This window comes from Juglans microcarpa x Juglans regia, chromosome 5D, assembly GCF_004785595.1.
Source record: "Juglans microcarpa x Juglans regia isolate MS1-56 chromosome 5D, Jm3101_v1.0, whole genome shotgun sequence".
NCBI classification, from domain to species: Eukaryota; Viridiplantae; Streptophyta; class Magnoliopsida; order Fagales; family Juglandaceae; genus Juglans; species Juglans microcarpa x Juglans regia.
In genome coordinates, this window is record NC_054602.1 from 3644407 (window position 1) to 3665374 (window position 20968).

The 20968-nt window shown below is 36.8% G+C and overlaps 3 protein-coding genes across 3 annotated transcripts; 2 read left to right on the plus strand and 1 right to left on the minus strand.

Moving 5' to 3' along the window:
• Nucleotides 1-1114: 1114 nt before the first annotated feature.
• LOC121265084 lies at nucleotides 1115-7754 on the plus strand. Its single transcript, XM_041168550.1, has 9 exons — nucleotides 1115-1225; nucleotides 2596-2651; nucleotides 2759-2827; nucleotides 2938-3272; nucleotides 3983-4216; nucleotides 4976-5188; nucleotides 5631-5840; nucleotides 5983-6183; nucleotides 6422-7754. The coding sequence occupies exons 2-9, from the start codon at nucleotides 2615-2617 to the stop codon at nucleotides 7451-7453; spliced, it is 2331 nt and encodes a 776-aa protein (XP_041024484.1). The 5' UTR covers nucleotides 1115-1225; nucleotides 2596-2614; the 3' UTR covers nucleotides 7454-7754.
• Nucleotides 7755-8957: 1203 nt separating this feature from the next.
• LOC121265104 (glycerol-3-phosphate dehydrogenase [NAD(+)] GPDHC1, cytosolic-like) lies at nucleotides 8958-13135 on the minus strand. Its single transcript, XM_041168589.1, has 5 exons — nucleotides 11612-13135; nucleotides 10683-10904; nucleotides 10216-10463; nucleotides 9558-9697; nucleotides 8958-9280 (listed from the first exon to the last, which is right to left on the minus strand). The coding sequence occupies exons 1-5, from the start codon at nucleotides 12267-12269 to the stop codon at nucleotides 9118-9120; spliced, it is 1431 nt and encodes a 476-aa protein (XP_041024523.1). The 5' UTR covers nucleotides 12270-13135; the 3' UTR covers nucleotides 8958-9117.
• A 2272-nt stretch (nucleotides 13136-15407) lies between these two features.
• Nucleotides 15408-20560, plus strand: LOC121265118 (S-formylglutathione hydrolase). The gene is made up of 7 exons (XM_041168608.1): nucleotides 15408-15645; nucleotides 16572-16689; nucleotides 16836-16883; nucleotides 18611-18807; nucleotides 19051-19149; nucleotides 19265-19330; nucleotides 20102-20560. The coding sequence occupies exons 1-7, from the start codon at nucleotides 15499-15501 to the stop codon at nucleotides 20288-20290; spliced, it is 864 nt and encodes a 287-aa protein (XP_041024542.1). The 5' UTR covers nucleotides 15408-15498; the 3' UTR covers nucleotides 20291-20560.
• Nucleotides 20561-20968: the final 408 nt, after the last annotated feature.

Here is a 20968-nt window from a genome sequence, read left to right on the forward strand (position 1 = left end):
AGAGTATATTTTGTAGTATTATTTTTTTTCTTCATTTTTAATGAAGATTAAAATCTAAAATGGGCACAACATGATTTAATTAACACCTCTGAGAAATAATTAATGTAAGAAATTTTCACATTAAGTAGTATAAAAATTTAATTTTTTAATTCTTTGTTTTTATAATTATAATGAAATTTACAATAAATAGTCTATCTACCCACTAATTTATAAATAATATAATTTTATAAATAATAAATAGTCTATGATTGTATTCTTAGGATTAGGAGAAAAACTCTTGGTACATACGGAAACTGTAGAATTAGGATTTCTCGGAGGAAAAATATTTAAAAATAATTATAAAAACTAAAAATTATATAGAAATATTATTTATAATCTCTACACTATATATTAATATGTTACTTGTAATTTTTACTTTTCTGTTTAAATATAAATAGTTATATGTGTTTAAATAGAATAATGAAATAAATAAATTACATATTAATTTGTGGTATAGGAATTATAAGTAAAATATTTTTCTACCTTTGAAAATATACATACGAATTAGAGGAAAAAATGTTATAAAATAATATTTCTTTATAATTATCTTGTCTAATATTGTCAATTTACCGTACGAATTAAACACCACCGTTGAACCATGCAATTAACGGCAAAATGTCGCGCTTCATAACTTCATACAGCTCTCGACACGTGTCAGAAATAAGGGCAGACTCCGTTAGTACGACATGTAGGTCGTCGTAGGTGGCGTTGAGGCTGTGCAAAAATCCAAAACGGTTTCGTACATGGCAAAAACAAAATGCACGTACTCTCGTCATTATTTACCAAATTTGCCACTTGCAGTAGTAACCTGTGTCGCACCCTTATAAAATCTGAGCGGCTATGCTGCAGTTGGTCACACTGATGCTCTCGTGGACCATCTCCCGAATTGCGGCAGATCGAATTCCATTTCTGAAAAGTGAAAACAATGGGTCGATGAGAACGACGGTCCAGAACCGCGAGATTATATTACTCCGAAAGAATCTCTCATTGGTTGTGGGGCCCACTGCTGATCTCACACGCCATAATGCCAATTTACCATATTACACCTGAAAAAAATCTGTTATTTCCCACTCTCAGTCCCTGACTCCACTTTCAGTTGCAGCCTTTTTTTTCTCTCCTACAGAAAGAGACCAGAGAGCTCTCAGTCTCTCCGAAATGAATCTCGCTTTCTCTCTCTAACTTTGAGGTCTCGAAACCCTAGAAGTTTTACTCTTTTTGTTTTTTCTTTCACATTCCGTTCAATCCGATTAAGCTCGGTGTTCTCGCTCATTTATTCCCACTGTCACTTGAAATTCTAGCAGGTTATGCACATGTCTGTCGACTTCTCCCTCTGTTTCTCTGTTTATTCTCTGGGAAAAAGCTACACTTTCTCCGTTTTCACACATGCATCGAAGAATTAATGAGTTTCAAAAGCACATTGTGTGACTTGTTTGGTCCCCTAGAAAAGCCATTTTTAAGTGGATTTTCTCGGCCCATTTAAGTGTTTAACAACAAAAAAGTTGCTCTTTCTTTCCTTACTTCCGATAATTTGCTACTTTTCTCCGTTTTTTTTTTTTTTGAGTGATCAAGACTTTTAGTCACTTAGCTTCATCACTTATGGGTGGAATACTTGATGGAGCAAGAACGGTTGTTATTCACTTAGCTATAGGAACAAGAAAAAGTGATCTCTCTCTCTCTCTTTCTCTCTCTCTCTCTGTGTCGACGAACGTTTTCATTGTTCTGCTTCTACGAGTCCTTTTTTAGTTGGATTTATTGGTTGTTGTTGTCTCTTTCTTTGAGATTCAAGTGTTACATCACTAACAAATATCAGCTTTTATTTTGGAGACTCCTCATTGAGGACGTTAGATTTTTTTTAAAAAAATTTCTATCAATTTGATTCATTTACCATCTTCCCTAAAATCTTTTCAAATTTTTGTCTTGTTGCTTTCTCTTTTTAATTGGGTGGAGGGCTTGTTAGTTCTGGAGTTTTAATCTTGAATATAGATTTGTAGATTATTCTCTCTGTCTCGGATAATAATTAGTTATTGTTTTGCCAATTTACTTTTTCTAATTTTGAGGATCTTTATCTGTTTACGTGTTCATTTTTTCATTCTTTCGCTGCTGATTAATTTGGATTTTTCACTTGAAAAATATTTTTGCTTAACCCATTGTTTCTTATTAAAAAAAACTGCTTAATACATTATCCAGACTATTCATGGCGAGGGTGTTAAACTAGTCTACTGTACGATCGCGCATGGTCAAAATAATTTATAATAAAGCTACTGGGATTCTTGACCTGATTGTGGAGACTTTTTTATCTGGGGTTGAACAGTTGGTCAGAATGGTTTTTATATGAAGTGCTGTTTTTCATACTAATGATATATTTCGTGTTTCAATGTACCTATTTGTACCAAATAATTGAGTTTTTGGAGGTCTTATTTTGGCATCTTCATAAAATCTGCATATTACTCTGTCAAGTACTTGTAATTTCCATCTACCCTCTTGTATTGCCGGTTGAATTCAATTGCAATTTTGACATTATTTTCATTTTTTTCTGCAACGTCATTCTCATTTCAGGTTGAGTTTCTTAAGATTCATGGCTTTTGATCCAGGGGACTCGTCCCATAATCAAGGTTTTCAAAATCTCCCATCAGTCTTGTTTTAGCTTTGGTTCACCTTACGAGATTAAACATGTTTTCTTCATTGTAACTTGTGTGGTATTTGGATAATTACTTTTCAGTCGCACATGAAAGCAGTTACAGTATGCTAACTGCATGGCAGTGTGACTTTTACGCTGGTTATGGTTATGGTACGCTTGTGTCCCTTACGGTCTGGTCTCTGCCATTTTTTGATCGATCTTATTACTTGTAATATTAATGCGCTTCTTCCACATTTACCGCCTACTCCTTTTGGTTGTAGATGTGATAGAAGAAGATGCTTTGAATGAGAAATCTTGTATTCAAGTGCTAAGGATGTTGAAAACAAGGGCAGACACTGAAATTGATGAACTTGAGCAAGATCTTGTATTACTTCAAAGTGAACTAGCCTGTGCTGAGCACGAAGAATGGTCTGAATTATGTTGTAATGCTTTGAGAGAAAAGATTAATTGCCTTGATATTTCATTACGGAGTTTGAGGAATACTGATGAGAGTGATACTGAGGTTCAGTTGCTAATGCATGTAGAACCCGCTGAAAGGGTACATGAAATCGTGAGGGCTCTACTTAGAAATTATTTTCCAGAAAATAATGAGCAGGTTTGAGTGTTGAAACTTTCTTGTTACCTTTTCCTCAGTATTCTGAAATGTTCTCCTTGAGACTTCGAGTTTGAACTTGGCTTCCTATGTCTAGTTTATCGTGTCCCATTTATGCTATTCTGATGGGGATGTTTGTGCTGACGAATAATAGTTTTTCTGTTTGCCATTATTTTTGTGGCTCTGCATTACGTAGACATCCCTAGGATTTCTCACATTGCAAAGTATTATCCTTTTGGCATCATCTGTCCCCTCTTGAAAGAAAGCAAGGGAGAGTGTTTGATAGGTTCAAGGCTGAGATATACTTTCTTGATAATGATTTCATCAGTAGGACCAATACGAGGAGGTCAATGGATCCTATATTTTACAGCATTGGCCACTGTTCATATATGATTGTTGTGATTGCTTAGTACGTCCCATTACTTCACAGGTTTAGGAAATTCTCATTCGTGGTAGCTTTGACATAATGCTCATGCGTGCACTGCAGTTGCATGCCTTGCTCTGACAGACACTAGCACGTGAGACACAGCAGGCACTCTTTTTTAATTAGGATCAACCTCCTGTTTGTTACTATTGACCAACATTTTTAGGTGTCCTCCTACATTTCCTTTTGAGATCGACACTTCTTATTATCTTACCTTTTCTTCTGATAGTTTATTTCTTTACTTATTTTTTGTTTTTATATACTTTATTATTTTTTGCTCAATTGATAGGTTGTTTGTTACTTCCATGCTGAACAGCCTCTGCATGCTATTGCCTTGGACTCCAGCTCAAATGTTACAGAACATGCCGCTTACCTATTGGATGAGAATGAGATGTTTAGCATCATTGATTCAAATATAAGCGTAGAGGAAACCAAGGAATCCAGTATTGCTGAAACGTGCACTGGCTCAAATTTGTCTTTGAAACTTCAAGAGAAGAAAACAAATGATCCAGAGATAATTAAGGTGGACACAGTCCCTTTATGCTCAACTTTTCATTTACATGATTGTTCTGTGAGTTTGGTTTGAAACTTTGAAAACTCCAGATAAAGCTTATATGTTTTATAAAAATGGTTTCCATACTGCATTGCGACAATCAACTCTTTTTCATCATTAGCCTATCTAAGTGATGCGACCGCTTCCAGTTATGTGAAGCTTGTTGTTGTCATTTTTTTTGTGTATGTGTAGAATGAGGGAACATAAATTTCTCCTAGACTTAATATCGAAATCTAAGATTTATTAGGACCTTGAGGGAATGAAATAACTAAGTGCCTAAAAGGTTTGAGCATTTTGCTGAAATTTCATTTGTTTTGAAGGCAAAAGAATGTGGAGGTAAAATTAATTTTTCTCTTTAAAAAAGAAACAAAGAAAAGAAATATAAGCATATCCTCATTAATAATATAGCCATATACACTATTAGTTTTAATTGGTATGAACCTTTTATGCATGCCATGCCATTCCAAACATACAAGTACACAAGCATGTGTTTAGCCCTACATTTAAAAGTATCTTCTAGCATACACACTCTTCTTAGCACCTTTCTAGGATCAATGAATGAAAATGATGTTATATGCACTTTTGCATCCACCAATCAGATATTTGAATGAAAAGTAGAAAAGAAAAGGGAAGAGGCCTTTATTTTTCTACTTGATGTTACTTAATAAAGAAATTCACTTATTTGGCTTCTTATTCCATCTAGTTGACTGTTGATTTTACAATTGACAGCCTGAAAATACCAAGGCCAAAGATTCCAATGTTGATTCTTTAAGACTTGCAGCTGGCCACCACAATGGGAAGCAAATGTTGGAGAAGAATGATGTAAGAAGTTCTCAGAAGGGGGAGGCCAAAGAACACTCTTCGACTCCTAACAACACGGCTAGTCAAGATTTGTTTTTGAAGCCTGAAAGGAAGAGGAAATATAACCCTGAAATGATTAAGGTTCAGGCAATTCTCTGTATGCCATTGTTTTGATTTAATCTAGTGCAAAATTATTCAGTACTTATATAATACAAAGGAACTCTAAGAGGAAGCTTTTTCTGGTGCATGAAGTCTTCTTCCTAGTTATTATTTGTTGGCATGTTGTTTTCTTTTCTTTTCAACTTGCACTGAAACCAACTTTGACAATAGAAGAATTAGTTTTGAGGCTTCCCCACTTCCCCAACGCGCCCCCCCCCCCCCCCCCCCCCCCCCCCCCCCCCCCCCCCCCCCCCCCCCCCTCCCTACCATATGTTGTATGCTTTCATTGAGAAGTCATTGCAAAGCCATGTCTTCCATTTAGATTATAGTATCAATGCTACTTATAAAAAAATATCATATTATCAATGCTTATTCCTTTAGCCTTTAATTTATGGAAGTACTTTTTTTTTATGACAATTATCAGCCAGCAGACACTAAAATGAAAAATTCATGTAAAGATGCTTTGCCACTTGTGATTGGCCAATCCAATAAGAAAATTTTGGGTGACTCTGATCTGAAAACCACAAGTGAGGAGATTGAAGAACACAATTCCACTCAAACGGTGCGTGATTTTATTTTGGGCTCATCATCCAAGCTTGAGGGAAATAGAACAGATCATGGTAAAGAGGTCAAGGTACTGCCTGCTCTCCCATTGCACCCTAAGCTTAATTGTGGATTACGACACTCAAAACTGTGGGAGTAGATGGTCCTAAGCAGGGGTCCGCATAGTCCTAACTCTCTTTTCTTTTTTCATTCTTTCATCTTACAATGAAAAGCGTGCAAAAACTATCGGGAAAGGTTCCAGCTCTGATGCTATCAGGAATGCAGCTGGCTGCTCCCCTGGCAAATTTGAGTTGAATGTAGGTGGAAACCTGGAAGTTAGAGAAGACAATTCTAATGCTATGCACAAAATCAAAATATTAAATTCATCTTCAAATCCTGAAAGCAAGGGAGGAAATCTTCCAAAAACAGCTAAGGTACAAAAGCTCTTTTCTCACTTATATGGATATGTTGATCACCATCTAATTAGATATTTATTACAAAAATACTGAGAGGGCATATGCCTTGGTCATTGGCTCTAGTAGAAAAGGGGTTGGTTGTGGTTGGCCGAAGCCTTGGGATCAAATCTACCTATCTTAACCCTTTTCATTAGCTTATATCAATTTTCTTTTCTCCCCCCCCCCCCCCCCCCCTTCTTTTTAATTCAATGAGCAGACTGCAAACGCCATCGGTAAAAGCAGTAGCACTGAGGCACTGAGGCTGGCTACTGGCCTCAATAGAAGGAAAAAAGGCTTCGGTTCTGAATCAGGTGCTTTCAGACAGGCAGAAAGTGCAAAGTCTGATTTACAGCTAAAACTAAGTGAATTTGCTGTGAAAATTGCACGCAGAGAGTGCATCAAAGGGTTAAAGAATGCTCCAACTGACAAGATTGAGTCTCCAGATTCATCTTTGAGGACAGAATGTGAGAGGAAAACTCCACAGGGAGTGACGGTACAAGAAGCTGGTTTTATTAAAACTGGAGATCCATCAACTTCACTTTTAGATTTGAAAGATCAGAGGGGACAAGAAACAACCAAGCTGCAGCTGATGGAGAGGAACTCACTAGAGGGAGATGTTCCCAAGGCAGAAGCTGCTAGTGATGGCAAGAAGTCAATTTTTAATTTATCTTTGAAGCTACCTAAGCAGAAGGAAAAGAGGAAGATTGGGTCAGATACACCACAGGTCCAAGAACGAGCTTTCCCTGCAATTGGAGTTCTTTCAAATTCTCCTATCGCAAGATTCAAGAGCAAACAAAAATTTGGAGTCAGCACCAGTGATCATTCTTTGAATGTGGAGGCCGCAAAGAGAATAGGTCGGCGAGGCCAGTACAAAGCTAAAGAGAACAGTGTTGCTCCTGTTGACTGCAAAAGTTCAGTTTTAGTGTCTCAGAGGAATGGAAAGAGAACTTCAAGATTGCCAATCACGGTAAAGATCAAAGATTCAACTCATGTTAATATGGACCTCTTAAATTTGCCCGATAATGCAACTGACAATGGAAGTAAGGAAAATCTTCAGATCATCAAACCCTACTCTGATGATTCCCATACTAAGGCTTTGGTTCCACTGCCCTATAAAGTTCAGAACTTGAAGGATTTGACATTAATTGACCTGAGAGCCATTGCAAAGGAAAACAAATTGACAAAATATCATAAGCTTCGGAAACATGTGCTGCTTGAACTATTAGCAGACCGACTGGGATGTTGCTGAATATACAAGCGGGTGTACATATTTTCTTGTTCTGTTGTTTTCTTACGTATACATACAGTTGGGGAATGGTCGGATGTCTCACGGATCTTGAATGGATCCATTGTTCTACATAACGAGCACTCAAGAGAAAGGTTATAAGAAAAAAAGGAAGGACTTAGAAATTTCTGTTTCATATCTTACCATCATTTTAGTTCTGATAATGATGATCATATATTTCATCTGTACTCGTAGGATGTCGATATCAGATTGCTATCAATCTTTTTGCAGAATTGCTATAGTACGTGAGTGGTGATTACATGCTTTTCTGTTTGTCGTTATATCTTCGATTGAAGGTCAATACTTTACGAAAGCTTCTGTTAATCATGTTTAAGTTGTATTGCGAGGGAGCTGTTTAAAGAGAGAAAAAAACAAAAAATCAAAGCCTTTAGCAGTTCGTGCGTCGACGTGCTTTCTTTGTGGAGGATATTGGTGCATGTACGTTAAATGATCATGATACCGATACGGACTGGGGTTCTCATATTGATAAGTGGAGAAGAGAACAAGAAACTAATTAAAGAACCATGCATGTTCTATAGAATAGATGGCAACCCCAGCCGGAGGACATGCATAACCAGACCACAACAAAATCACGACTCACCCGCAAACACCAAAATCCACTTGCAAGCAATTACGTACTGGGTCGTCATTTAATTTTGTCTATGATCTCATAAGCGTGCCTTAGGAGTTAGGACCTACCCTTCTACTTAAAGTTCTTACTTGCGAAGGCAGCTTCAAAAGTGGAAATAATCAAAAACCTCAGCTGACGCCTTCAGAAGCGCGTTCGTAGAATACTAGAATGGATTCAACATCTCTTGAAGCTGGTCTCTTCCTTTCTCAGATACATACATCTTTTTTTAAAATTTAACTTATCTAAAATTAAATGCGATTGTACAAAATTTGAAATACAAATTAGATGGGAGTTACTTAAAATAAAAAATAAAAATCACATGTAAAATGGAATATATTTTGAGTAGTGACAATATCAATTGTAGAATAAATTATATTTATGTCATTGTTTTAACTTGTTCTGTATTGTTTGAGCGTACAGAGCTCAGTTCAGAACGACGACTTCAACTGTCAAACTGCGTTTGCATGCTGTTTCATTTATATATGGGAGATGGGATGGAGCAGAAATTGACAGAAGTTACGGAACCTATGCCCAATGGGCCTAAAGTGATATATTCGCTTTGAAAATTCTTCTCATCAGTTACTATTCGCCATTCCACATCTTACACCCTATGAAAAACGCTTCCATACCTTATAAAAAACACCCACATACCTTATGAAAAAAAGAAAAACTACAAGTGTAGGGTTCGAAAGTGAATAGTGACTGATGTATAGAATTCACCATTCGCTTTTTTGGGTTAAAGAACATCGACTAGTCATTCACCTCCAATCACCTTCATTCTATTATCTCATTTTAATTACTGATATGTAAATGCAAGCTGAGGATATCCTTTGAACATTTTTCCAATGATTACAGTCTATATATGAAGCAATGCTAATTTGTATATTGTTTCCATCACTACAGTACTTTTATTATGTTTTTGGAACGTGGAGATGAATCCAGATATTGTATAAATTCAATCCACAATCCATTACAACGACCAATATGTTTTTGTTCATCATGTGTTCGTTAAACAAATGCTTCTTAGATCGATTCGAGGTTGTCCCAGAAGTGAAGGCTTGAAGAAAGCATGGGTTTGTGCAATCTCAATGCGTTCCCGGGGATCATTCAGGTTTTCGTCTCTCAGCGCTTTCAAAATAGCCTGTGATGATGACTGTTCCCTGGAGATCCAACATAAAATGCATAAATAAAGGAATTATAATTCACAATTTTCAACCAAGTCTAGGCTTGTTTCACATGTGAGCCAGCTTGACATGAGTGCTCTGTGGATCTTATTCATGGCAGAAATTTATTCAGGTGGTCGACTCAGTATAAAGTGAGCAAAAGAAACAAGAACCCTGTTTGCTATTGCTCTGGTTTCTCACTCTGTAAGAGTAAAAAATAGATTGCAGGTTAAGATCACAAATGAGATTTATGAGTTGGAGCTCGGAAATTAACCTCGAGATCAGTATTTTATAGAGTGTCTTTAAGATGGGGCAAAGCTCTACGGGAGCCACTGGCTTCTTTTCTTCAGGATGCAGCACGTTTAGGCTAGACTGACTCAGAAGTTTATAAAAAGCCTCCACAGCAGAGACACCCTGCAAAATAACAGAGCAGATTTTTGAATTATCATGTTGTAAGATTCAAGTCAAACAAAAAAAAAGAAAAGAAAAAAAGTAAATGGTCCTACTTAAAATGACATATTGCTTGCTGAAACTACAAAAAAGTTTCGATTATCAAGATTGTGTCATATTCCCTATTTTTCATCTCTCTTAATGGCCAAAACTGGATGAGGGTGCTTACTTTCTTCATTTATTTTTAAGTTGAAGGGTGCAGCATGGCAATTTTGGCAATTTGAGGTGCTAAGTGCAAAAGGCCTGCATTTTGATATGCAAAGTATATTCCTCTTTTTCTTTTTTCTCTAATCTTTGTTTTCCTTCTTATAAGATGAAACATTCACTGAACTTTGACAGCATTTAGTCCTACTTCATGCTGCTCCCAAACTCACCCTAAGGCCTAAAGTGAGCCACATTACTAACGTGGTCTAGAATTGTGGAGTGTGAAGTGAATGCACCTTACATGGATTCTGAAAAAACTAATAAACCAGAAACAATACCTGAATCATTCCTTTTCCACTGATGCTATCGCCCATATCCAGGCTTAGCTCACCCTTGGCTAACATTTGGCCATACCATGCATTACGGCCTTTTAGCAAGGTTACATAAGTGTCAGCCAGCAAAGGTCCAGCAAGCTTCTCAGGTTCTTCAGCCAACAAATGAGTAATAAATATCATCTCTGATGTACAATGTGCAAAATATACTGATTTACTGGTAGCACTTTCATTGGTAAGTGCCGCCACCATTCCTGAAGAAACCAATTTTACTAATAAGCATTTAAAGTTTTGTGAAAGCAAAAAAAAAACTGGTGTTTTTACTTGTTAAAACATGTTGTTCCAGACAATAACAGCACTTTGTTCTGCTGGCAAAATAATCAGGGGGTTGGACTCAGATGGACTAAGGATAGATTTATCGATTAAACTGCCAACACCTGCACTATCTCCAGCTAAAAGAAACTTAAACTTACCAGCTCCAATGGCATAGACATTCTTCAAACCACCCATGACTTCATGTGTGACAAGGTCACTGTTGTCCCAGACAATAAAATGAGGCTGCCTCAAAAATTTTGCAAGAGGTTTCCTCCACTTCTCAGCTCCACAAATTCGAGCATTAGCATGTTCCTTGTTGTAAATTTCAGATGCAATATTTGGTCCACCAACATAAAGGATGTTCTCCATAGGTACTCCAGCTGCAGAGCACATATACTGAAGATTAGAGGATGAGGAAAGAATTTCTAACAAAATTAAATGAAGAAAATGAGAAATTTAACCACTCACAGCACCAAATATAAATAATATAAACTATAACTATCTTAGACCACACTCACACCCACTTCTGCCCACCCCAGCCAAAAAACAGGAAAAAATAGGAAATTATGCTGAACAGGAAAAAAGTCAGATTGGACAACCCCTATACTTCTCACACCAGCAAATGTTTTGCTTTTATTGTTCAGATACTGAAGTCTGTGAGTGTTCATGATAGGTTATTCCCCAAAAATGGGTTAAACTAGAGAAATGTTACGTTTTCAAGAGTTCTCACTACTTTTTCATTGAATGCTTGTAGTCTTCCTCTCTGGAACTTCAATTCCTGCCCAAAATAAGAGATCCTTATTCCACTCCCAAGGCGCCCATCATAATTACAATAACTGAAACTTCCATCACTGCTACAAAATGTCAAAGCCCCACATCGGAAACTACCCTAACTGATTCTACAATGTTGAAAGTAAGAGAAATCCATGCAAAATTAGTAGTTTTTCATGTATTTCTTAGCTTCATGAGAGAATAGTTGTTTGTGTAAGTAACCAAAAGATCTGTTCAACTTTACCTACAATAATTAAATAAAGGCAGGAAGTATTTAAACAAGAGACTTTGCAAAGCAAAAGAAGGGAGTTCTTACTTGCACGGTTAATCATTTGCGTGGGAGTTATTATGTGGGGAACAGGATCCAGTGCAGCCTCAATACCTTTTGCCAAAGAGATGATGATAGGAACTGTGATTCTCTCCTTCCAATAATGACTAATCTCTTCGAACACCTCACGAGTTTCTGTGGAAGGCAAGCCATTAACCACAATATCCGCATCCCAAACAGCCTCCTGCAAATTAGTCACAACCTTCAAAGGACTAAGTGGTGTATCAATCATGTTCAAGCAAAAGCCATCTTTCAAAATCTCATCTGCAAATAGAGTCCGATCTCCTAATCTTGCCTCCACATACTTCAAATAAGCACAGCGCCGAATCAACCTCCTCAGCACATCCTCCCTCGAATTGATCACTTCAAAAAGACGTTCAGCTGTGGCTCTATCGACAGCTCTTCCAGGCCTTCTCCATATCCTGATTTGGACCTTCTCTCTATATTGACCATAATTATCTTGAAGCAAAGCTGCAAAAACACTTCCCCAAGCACCTGCCCCAACACCAACAATCCTCAGTGGATCACTATCTGCCTTGCCAAGAAGACTGCGAAGCTCATCAAGCTTCTTTTCCAAACCATTAAACTTCTGAATAGCCCCGTTCGAGTATAAAGTATGACCCATTCCCTCAATGCTTCCCACCATTTTCTTCACAGGAAAATCAACACCAGCAAAGAAGTCTCAAACTCGTTGACTATATCGACCAAGTGCTCTTTTCCTTGATCTGAATGTCTAAATTTCTATTGATGTTCAAAATTTCTTGACTATACCAGAATCCTGAGGACAACTCCTTTATATGGTTTTTGCTGTGACAACACCACACCATTCAAATTCCTGCTTGAAACGAGAAAAGCTATTTCCAAGTTGCTGGATGAATTGAAATCTTGCTGGTAGATTTCTTTTACCAGAACCAAAACTAATCTTTGATTAGACGTTCAGGCCTACCGATCCAGATATTTTCCTCTAACCCAAAATTGAGGAAAAATAGAACAACATGAGAAAAAGAATCTCATGCATACCTGTCTATTTATTTCCTTAAGAGTTCCAACACAGCACATGTTTAAAAACAAAATAGTATTCAGATGCAGCTTTGCTTTCTCCGTCCGAGTTTGTTCATCTACCAACACCAAAAACTAAAGGAAGAAAAAAAAATATAAAGCTTTCAAAATTCAGAGTCAACAAAGAACAACCTTGTCGGTAAACTACAAAATTTAGCTTCAATCATTTGTTGGGAGGTGTGATTCACTTGAGTTCCTATCAGTCCAGACCCACCGCAGACTCCAAGATTGATTTCACTCTTAGACCAGCCGGCATTAATGTTGAGGTCGGGAAACCTTGTAAAATAAGAAAAGAAAAAAAGAAGAAGACAAAGAATGTATGAAAATTGCATGGAATGGAAGTGAGGAAACGGTGGATCACAGCAGCACCTGTCTGCGTTCACATTTGGGCTGAGTTTAATTGATACGAGCACAGAGAGAGAGAGAGGCATTGATTGGGTACAGTTGGAGATTGATCAGGTGGGTGCCATGCATGCACATACGCATTAATAGTTTTTGGGTGTTGCCAACTTCCCCAACGGTCATTAAAATCGGATGACTTTCCGCAGGGGAAAATGTTTTGGATCTCGTCTCATGAGAGCTAGACCATTGCCAATTTGCCTAAAACCATCTAACGTATAATTTCACATTGTATTATTTATATATTAGTCAAAATATTAATATAATATTATTTTTCTAATAATAATATTTTTAACTTTTTTTTTTCATATTTTTCAACTACACTAACCATATGTTAATTAATAATTAGAAATATCAATATTAATAACCATGCATGCACAAATCAGTTAATTAATATTATTATTGACAATGTTAATTAATAATTAGAGATAACAATATTTTAAAATAAAAGATGTGTTTTGATTATGAATAGTATCTAGTTTTTTTTTTTTTTTGATAAAAGGGATCACATTTCTTTCATAACAAAGAACATACAAATTTGACTTAAAAAAATCAGTTACATACGCTAATAGCTTCCCAGCACACTCCCGTGGTTGACATGGTCTAGTCCAGACGACAGATCTCTAAAAATCTAGGTCTAAAGGATCCGTCGTGCACAACTCTGTCTCCGACAGAGAAATAGTAACCAAATGACAAAACCCATACTCCGACTACGCGGAGTAGGGTGCACCAACCCCATACACCGCCTAAGCGGAGAGCGGACATCACACCGTTCGGACCAAGGTCCGAAGGGACAACATTTTTAGATTTTTTTATTATTTCAAAAAAGAAAAACAGGACACGAAAATAAAATACAATGGAAAAATACTATAACAACAGAAAAAGCAATGCTCCACGCGGCTGTGAGAGAAATCGACGACTGATCTTGGAGTTTCTGGACTCACAGACCCCAGTAGCGCCGCGCGTGACGACGGCAGAGGGCCTCCTGGTGTCGCAAGAGAGCCACTCGCCGAACGTATCCGAGATCTTTTGGCCTCACGTGCGAGCTATTCGCCGCTCCGATTGGCGTCGCCTTCGGAAGTCTTGAAGATCGGCGACTGGACAATACCATGGAGAGGCGCGTGCTGATCTATAGTCTCCGAACATTCAAGATCCGTGACTCTCCCTTATTTAGCCTACAAAACACAATAAACACAACAAAGTACAACAAAACGGAGCACTACACAAAGGGGACGGTGGGGGAAAGAGGAAGGGGGAAAGAGCTGAGGCTCCCACCCCCTCGAGACAGGTCTGTAATGAGAGTTTAGAGGGAGACGAATTCGAGAGAGAGACAAGTTCAATATCTAGTTAAAGATAGAAAAATGTTTGGATTTACTGTAGATCATATGTGGAGCTCCTAAATTTTATGGTTTCACCAATATAAAGCCAAAATTTCTAAGCAAATGCTAGTTCTCTCAACAGTATGAGAGTGTATGCTTGCAATTATTAATCTTCTATTCCGGACCACCAATAATTAGCCATTTCATTAAAATACTTAGACATTCAATGTTAAATAAATAAAAAATTAATAATTCATTTTTGGTTTGTAGCACTTTCAATACTTGAGTATGAAAAGGTTTTCCTTTATTCTCTCTTTTTCTAAAAGAAATAATAAAAAAAAAAAAACCATTCTACCATTTGTTAGTTAAAACTTTTGACAAAAGTATGTTCTGATAGATTACAAGGTTGTTTTACATAGATTCTTACTTTTTTTTCTAATGTTTTTAACTTTGTTTGTATAATATTTTTTTTTTTTTCTTTTAGAGTTAGTTTGGATTGAGATCTCAATACTATTTATTATTATTCATAAATTTCAACTCACAAATTTTATTATTATTCATAAATTATTTCAATTCATCTCATCTCATCTCTCAATCCAAACGGAGCGTTAATGTTATAGTTCTATCATCTATGGTTTTTCAAGTCTTATTATTTTTTGGATTTTTATTTTCTCCCTTTTCTGATGGTAGACCGAACACTGTCACACACATGCGAATCAACATAAACTCCACCCAAAGTGAAAAAAATGCCAAACCAACCCAACCAAGAATAAGGTAAATCAGGTTGAAACGGTGGCGAAATATCCCATGAAAACAGAGAAAAATCGAGAGAAGATGGGAAACAGTGAGACACTTGGACAATAATGGTGGTGGATTGATAGGGGGTGATAATCTAAAGAAGGCAAGCCGGGCCTGGGCCTGAGCCGGGCCCCAGAGAGGTGCAAGGATGACAAGGGAAAGTTTAAGAGTGGAGCCAGCATGTAAGCCCAGTGAATGACATCTATCACAAAATAAAAAGAAATTCTGGGAAAGGCATTGAGCAGAGCACACTTGATCTAATCGGCAGCAGAGAGAAACAGCAGTCCACTGGCAAAGAGGATGGAGACCAAACCAACAGAGATCAGTAGCTCAAAGATGTTCGGAGGGTACAACAAGAGGTACAAGCATTTCAGTCCCACACTGGGCTGTTCCATGACCTTCCACATCTACTTTCCTCCTTCTCCTTCCCCTTCCCACAAATTCCCCGTAAGTCCTCACCCTCATTTCTTTTCCTTTTCGTTTCTCATTTCTGGACGTTACCTATTTCCATTTTCGCTTTCAATCAATTACTGGGGTTTTCCTTTCCTAGCGTTTTAATTGAAATCGCTAATTGATGGCCGACTGTAATTTTTTGTTGCACCTTTTTATTAGAACATGCCTAGAGATTTTCTCTAAAGTATTATAGTTCTCGAATTTTCTCTAAAGTATTCTATTTTTGGAGTATACGATTAACTTTATTTACATGCTAATCGATGACTGATGGAACTGAAATTATTGTTTTTAGTTATCCAATTAGTCACTATCCCAAACCTGAACCCAGATTAATCTTACTTGCTAACTTATGGCCAAGTTTTTGGTGACCCCACTTTTAAAAACTGATTTTGTGGCAATATTTTAACTTGATTCTGTTTGGGTGTTTGCCTGAACTTCTTTCTTAATTTTTTTTTTTTTTAATTTTTTATCATCAGCCATCTCTCAAAGTGCTATTGTTGACAACAGATTTGTTGTATTAGGAACTTCAGGAACGAGCCTTGCATTGAAATGTGAAAATTGTGTAAGATAAATCATGACAGCAAAAAATTTCACCAATCACAACATTGTAATTTCAATGCCAAGTGCGAGAGCTCTGCAGGCAGAGGTTGGCGTGTTTTGAATATCATTATTCAATTGGTACTAATCATGCTAGTAAATACAAATAATCTTGAGATGCGCTATAGCGAAAAAAATAAAAAAAGGTTCCAAAACTGCAAATTAACCATACCTACTCAGACATATACAGCAATTGATTTATCATTTTTCTTAGTCCTATATTTTTTTATAAGTATTTTTCTTAGTCCTATATTAATATAGTGTTTCGTGCATTAGAATGTGTGATAAACACAGTTCAAGAACCTTCTTTCATCAACAAGCAGGTACTTTACTGGCTCTCTGGCCTTACCTGCACAGATGAGAACTTTATAATCAAGTCAGGAGCTCAACGTGCTGCTTCGAGTGAGGGTGTTGTTTTGATTGCCCCTGATACATCTCCAAGTAAGCCAGCAACACTTATTAAATTAATCTTTTCCTAAATTGACGGTTTTCCATCACATATGTCAATTTCAAAACCAAAATGCCTTATTTTTTACTTGCTCAAGAGGTTCAATGCTAAATATCTTTTAATTGAAATTTCTTTACAGGAGGCCTGAATGTGGAAGGAGAGGCAGACAGCTGGGATTTTGGTGTAGGTATGCAACACCGGGCCATTGAGATTTTTTTTAGGTGCCTTTGATCTATCAAACCATCTTAATTATATGAGAATGCCATGTGTTTGGTTCCAGTGTGAATATGCAATTTTCTAGTCGTATATTTTGAACTGCTGGGTAATTTCTTATTGTTCAGGTGAGTAGGGATGTCTTCTATCATGTTTTAGTAACAAATAGATGCTTGTCATAAGCTTTCTTTTTTTATTTAATATTTACTATTGACAGAAGAGTTAAAATAAGTGAATGAAGTATAAAAGCTATGTCTTAATTGGCTTCATTTATAATAAATTGTATAAATTAGGAGTATATAAGTGTTATGTTCATAAGACTGCACATATGTTTGTTTCTGTTGTGCAGATATACTAACCTAATTTATAGGTTCATTAAGTCGACTAATATGCCACAGTAATTTTTTTCTGGTGAATATAACAAATTCTGTTTGGTATACAATACTTGTAAACTTTGATGCATGCCTCAGCTTCTTTCTAGGGTTTTTTTTTTTTTTTTTTTTGTTCTAAGCTAAAGGGGCAGGGTTGGGGAAATCAGAGGTTGGGTATTCTGAACCTAGACATGACCATAATAGCACCCGTATTTGGGGAGCCTCTCAAGAGGGGCGTAAATGGGCCCATGGAGAGTCCAAAAAGTAGTGTTGATGTGGGGAACTGCAGATGCTCCCTCAAGACAGACTTGAGCCATAGTGTGACCCATCCCAACTAAGGACAAAGTAGCACTAAGCTGGTGGGCAAGGATTTGAGCATGAGTGTCATCTCCTTAACATCGTGTCCACAAAACTCGTAGTCACGGCCCCCATCCACCAAACCACATGGGAGTAAGCTCCTAACCACAAAGCCAACACTCTCAGCGATAATTATTGTTGTTGTTCATTCATGCCAATGAGGATAACTTGGTCTGTTTTATTTTTTTATTTTTACAATTAATAAGGGAATTTTATTCCAAGTAAATAGGCATAGCCTAGGTACAAGAAGTATACAAGAGATTACACCTAAATACAAACTAGAGCAAGAAACAACTAAAGCCAATCATGAAAATTTCCATTCCCTACAAGAGCCTTAGCCCAAAAACATAAAGTGTTAAAGAAAAACTCCCTAAGTTCTCCCATCGAGCATTCTCTATCTTCAAAGCACCTCCCATTCTTCTCCAACCATAAGCACCATACCAAGCACAAAGGGATCATCTTCCACACAGCTACACTACTTTGTCTCCCCACGAAACCTTGCCAACATGCAAGAAGGTCCACCATGCGCTTAGGCATCACCCAAGCAATACCTGTCCTATCAAAAATCTCATTCTACAAAGTCATATAAACAGAACTTTCATGGGAGTTTAACTGAGCAGGCGGGGCTTCATTTTTCGTTGACAAGTTGTCAACTCAACTCCCCAAAAAAATATATAAATAAAAAAAGTTGTAAAGTTTGTTGAGATAATCTATAAAAAGGAAAAGGAAAATGACAGTTGAGAGTTTTGTGGCTATGGCTTCAATACCTACTAAAGTGAGCACCAGTTCTCTCTTCTGCTATTACTTTAAGAACACACATTTTGCATTACGTGTGTTGCTAGATCAATCTTTATCAAATAACGTATTAGTGGTTTTTCCTCTCAAACATCCTGCAGATAGCAAGTAGTTTAAGTTTTGGTAGGAAGTAAGTTATCCTTTGGCTGCAGTATTTAATGTATTTGATCTAGAACAGGTGCTGGTTTTTATCTGAATGCTACACAAGAGAAGTGGAAGAACTGGCGTATGTATGACTATATTGTCAAGGAATTGCCAACACTTCTCAGTGAATGTTTCCCAGAGCTCGATACTTCACGGGCATCTATATCAGGTCATTCGATGGGTGGGCATGGTGCCCTAACAATCTACCTTAAAAACTTGGACAAGTATAAGGTAATTGATGATAGTCTTTACTTCCTATGCACTTGAAGGTATGGTATTTTGGCAAATAAACAGAGCTATTGAATTTGTTTGGTAGATTTGATCTTTTGGCTTCTGGTGAAGTTTATTCAATGTTTTTTTTTTAGTGTTCTAGAATTCTTGGTATCTCTCTCTCGTCTTTTTTTTTTTTTTTTCACCTTAGGAGTTCTTGTAATTACTTTGGCTCTTAATTTCTTTCCTTCTCTCATTTCTCAGTCAGTATCTGCTTTTTCACCCATTGTGAATCCTACAAACTGTGCCTGGGGCCAGAAGGCTTTCACAAATTATCTAGGTGGAAACAAAGCTGATTGGGAGGTAATCTCCAAGAAAAATTCTAAAATCATTGCTAATTATATCTTACTTATAAAAAAAATATATATATATATTTTAAGATTCTTATTTATAACAAGTGAACCTTACAAAAATGTAGGAATATGATGCAACTTGCCTGATTTCCAAGTTTCATGATGTACCTGCCACCATTCTGATTGATCAGGTAAAATATTCTAGCCTTAAATTATTAATTTTTTTCTCAGATCTAGCCTTAAATTACTTTCATCGGGAATATATGATTTTGTTTACTTTTCTCATAAGTTGACAAGAAAATTAGTAGGTGATTGCAGCAGGCTAATAGTGATTTACCAGACAAGAATGATGAGCAAAAGTACCTCTTTTACAGGGATAATAATTTAATGTGGTGTTGATTACTTGCGTGTAAGCATAAAATAAAATAAAATAAAAAATCTCAAAGTAACAATATGAGGTGACTGATCTTGAAACCTATGCTGGAGAGTTGGGAGCAACAATTGAAGAACTATGATGGGATGAAGCTCCTTGCTCCAAGTCATTTAAATATTGCGTCAATTCTTTGAATGGAATAAAAAGTCTTGTTATGTTTATTTTTATTTTTTATCATCACTATTTTTTTTTTTTTTTTTTTTTTTGAGTTTTGCATGTTGTAATTCATATAATGGATTGGTACCAATGGAAGGGACTTGAAATTTATGGAATAAGTTTAGAAAGGGCTCATTGACTGGGAGGATCGTGATGAAGTTCTTTAGGAATTGTACCTATCAAAAAGTTCAGGGAATTGTGGGAGAGTAGAGGAAGTGAATGAAGTATGCATGCTCTGCAAAATGAAATAAAACCTGTGGATGGTTTTAATTTCTATTTGTAATTGAACTCTCTCTTGTTGCTGTTGCTGCTTTATTTTTTTATTTTATTGCTATGCATTTTATCCTTTATCCTCTTCGAATTTACTGTGCAGGGGGAGGATGACAAATTTTTGCACGATCAGTTGCTGCCTCACAAGTTTGAAGAGGCATGCAGGATTGCTAATGTTCCACTCCTTCTGAGGTTGCAACCTGGTTATGATCACTCTTACAATTTTATTGCCACCTTCATTGATGATCATATCCGCCACCATGCTCAAGCTCTTAACCTTTCAAGAATCTAGAACACAAATCCGGACTATGGACCGCTCGTGCTTATAACTAAATAATTTTGGTTTTCCCTTGAGAATGTTATGTTCAGAATACCTAGACCATGAAAATGATGGTACTTAAGATGTCTGATTATGTGCTAGACTTGGAATGAGTGAGCGCCTAGCCAATTAGTAACACTGGCTAAATGTTCAGTATCCAGAGACTCGAGGGATTCGACACCTATGCATTTTATTAAAATCGTGTGCTTAGAATCCTGTGATGTGTAAAATATAATACCTTTTCAGAATGCACGTTTTATTTCTCATGAAAAGAAGGGTGCTGAAAGTATTTTGGTTGTGTTGTGGCAACTGAAAAAATGGAGAAATTAAATCATTGAGAAAGTAGAGTAACATGCTGGAGCATCCTTTCAATCTGCAACTCACAAATTGTGTTGAACAAAAGCATGGGGATCTTACTCACTCGTGTGATGGCATCAGAACCTGTAAAAGTGCGCATATCCGTGGCCTTTGAACTTCCCCAGTAGAAGGGCGAGGTATAAACTTGAAAACATATTCTTTTACTTATTTGCCAAATTGTGCATTTGATAGTCACTGTGTCTAAGTTAAGGGTGGTTCCGGATTATTTTTAAGGTGACTAATGATTAATCAGGCCAGGCCAAGCCTTCCCAGGTTTGTTTAACCACAGATGTT

Excerpts from the sequence above, each read along its gene's own strand:
- LOC121265084 (XM_041168550.1), top strand. The coding sequence starts at position 2,615 with ATGGCTTTTGATCCAGGGGACTCGTCCCATAATCAAG. Across the intron at positions 2,828-2,937 it reads TTACGCTGGTTATGGTTATG|ATGTGATAGAAGAAGATGCT; the intron begins GTACGCTTGTGT and ends TTTTGGTTGTAG. Across the intron at positions 3,273-3,982 it reads TTCCAGAAAATAATGAGCAG|GTTGTTTGTTACTTCCATGC; the intron begins GTTTGAGTGTTG and ends CTCAATTGATAG.
- LOC121265104 (XM_041168589.1), bottom strand. The coding sequence starts at position 12,269 with ATGGTGGGAAGCATTGAGGGAATGGGTCATACTTTATACTCGAACGGG. Across the intron at positions 10,905-11,611 it reads GCAAATGATTAACCGTGCAA|CTGGAGTACCTATGGAGAAC; the intron begins GTAAGAACTCCC and ends TGTGCTCTGCAG. Across the intron at positions 9,698-10,215 it reads GTGGAAAAGGAATGATTCAG|GGTGTCTCTGCTGTGGAGGC; the intron begins GTATTGTTTCTG and ends GTTATTTTGCAG.
- LOC121265118 (XM_041168608.1), top strand. The coding sequence starts at position 15,499 with ATGGAGACCAAACCAACAGAGATCAGTAGCTCAAAGATGTTCGGAGGG. Across the intron at positions 15,646-16,571 it reads CCCCTTCCCACAAATTCCCC|GTACTTTACTGGCTCTCTGG; the intron begins GTAAGTCCTCAC and ends ATCAACAAGCAG. Across the intron at positions 18,808-19,050 it reads AAAACTTGGACAAGTATAAG|TCAGTATCTGCTTTTTCACC; the intron begins GTAATTGATGAT and ends CTCATTTCTCAG.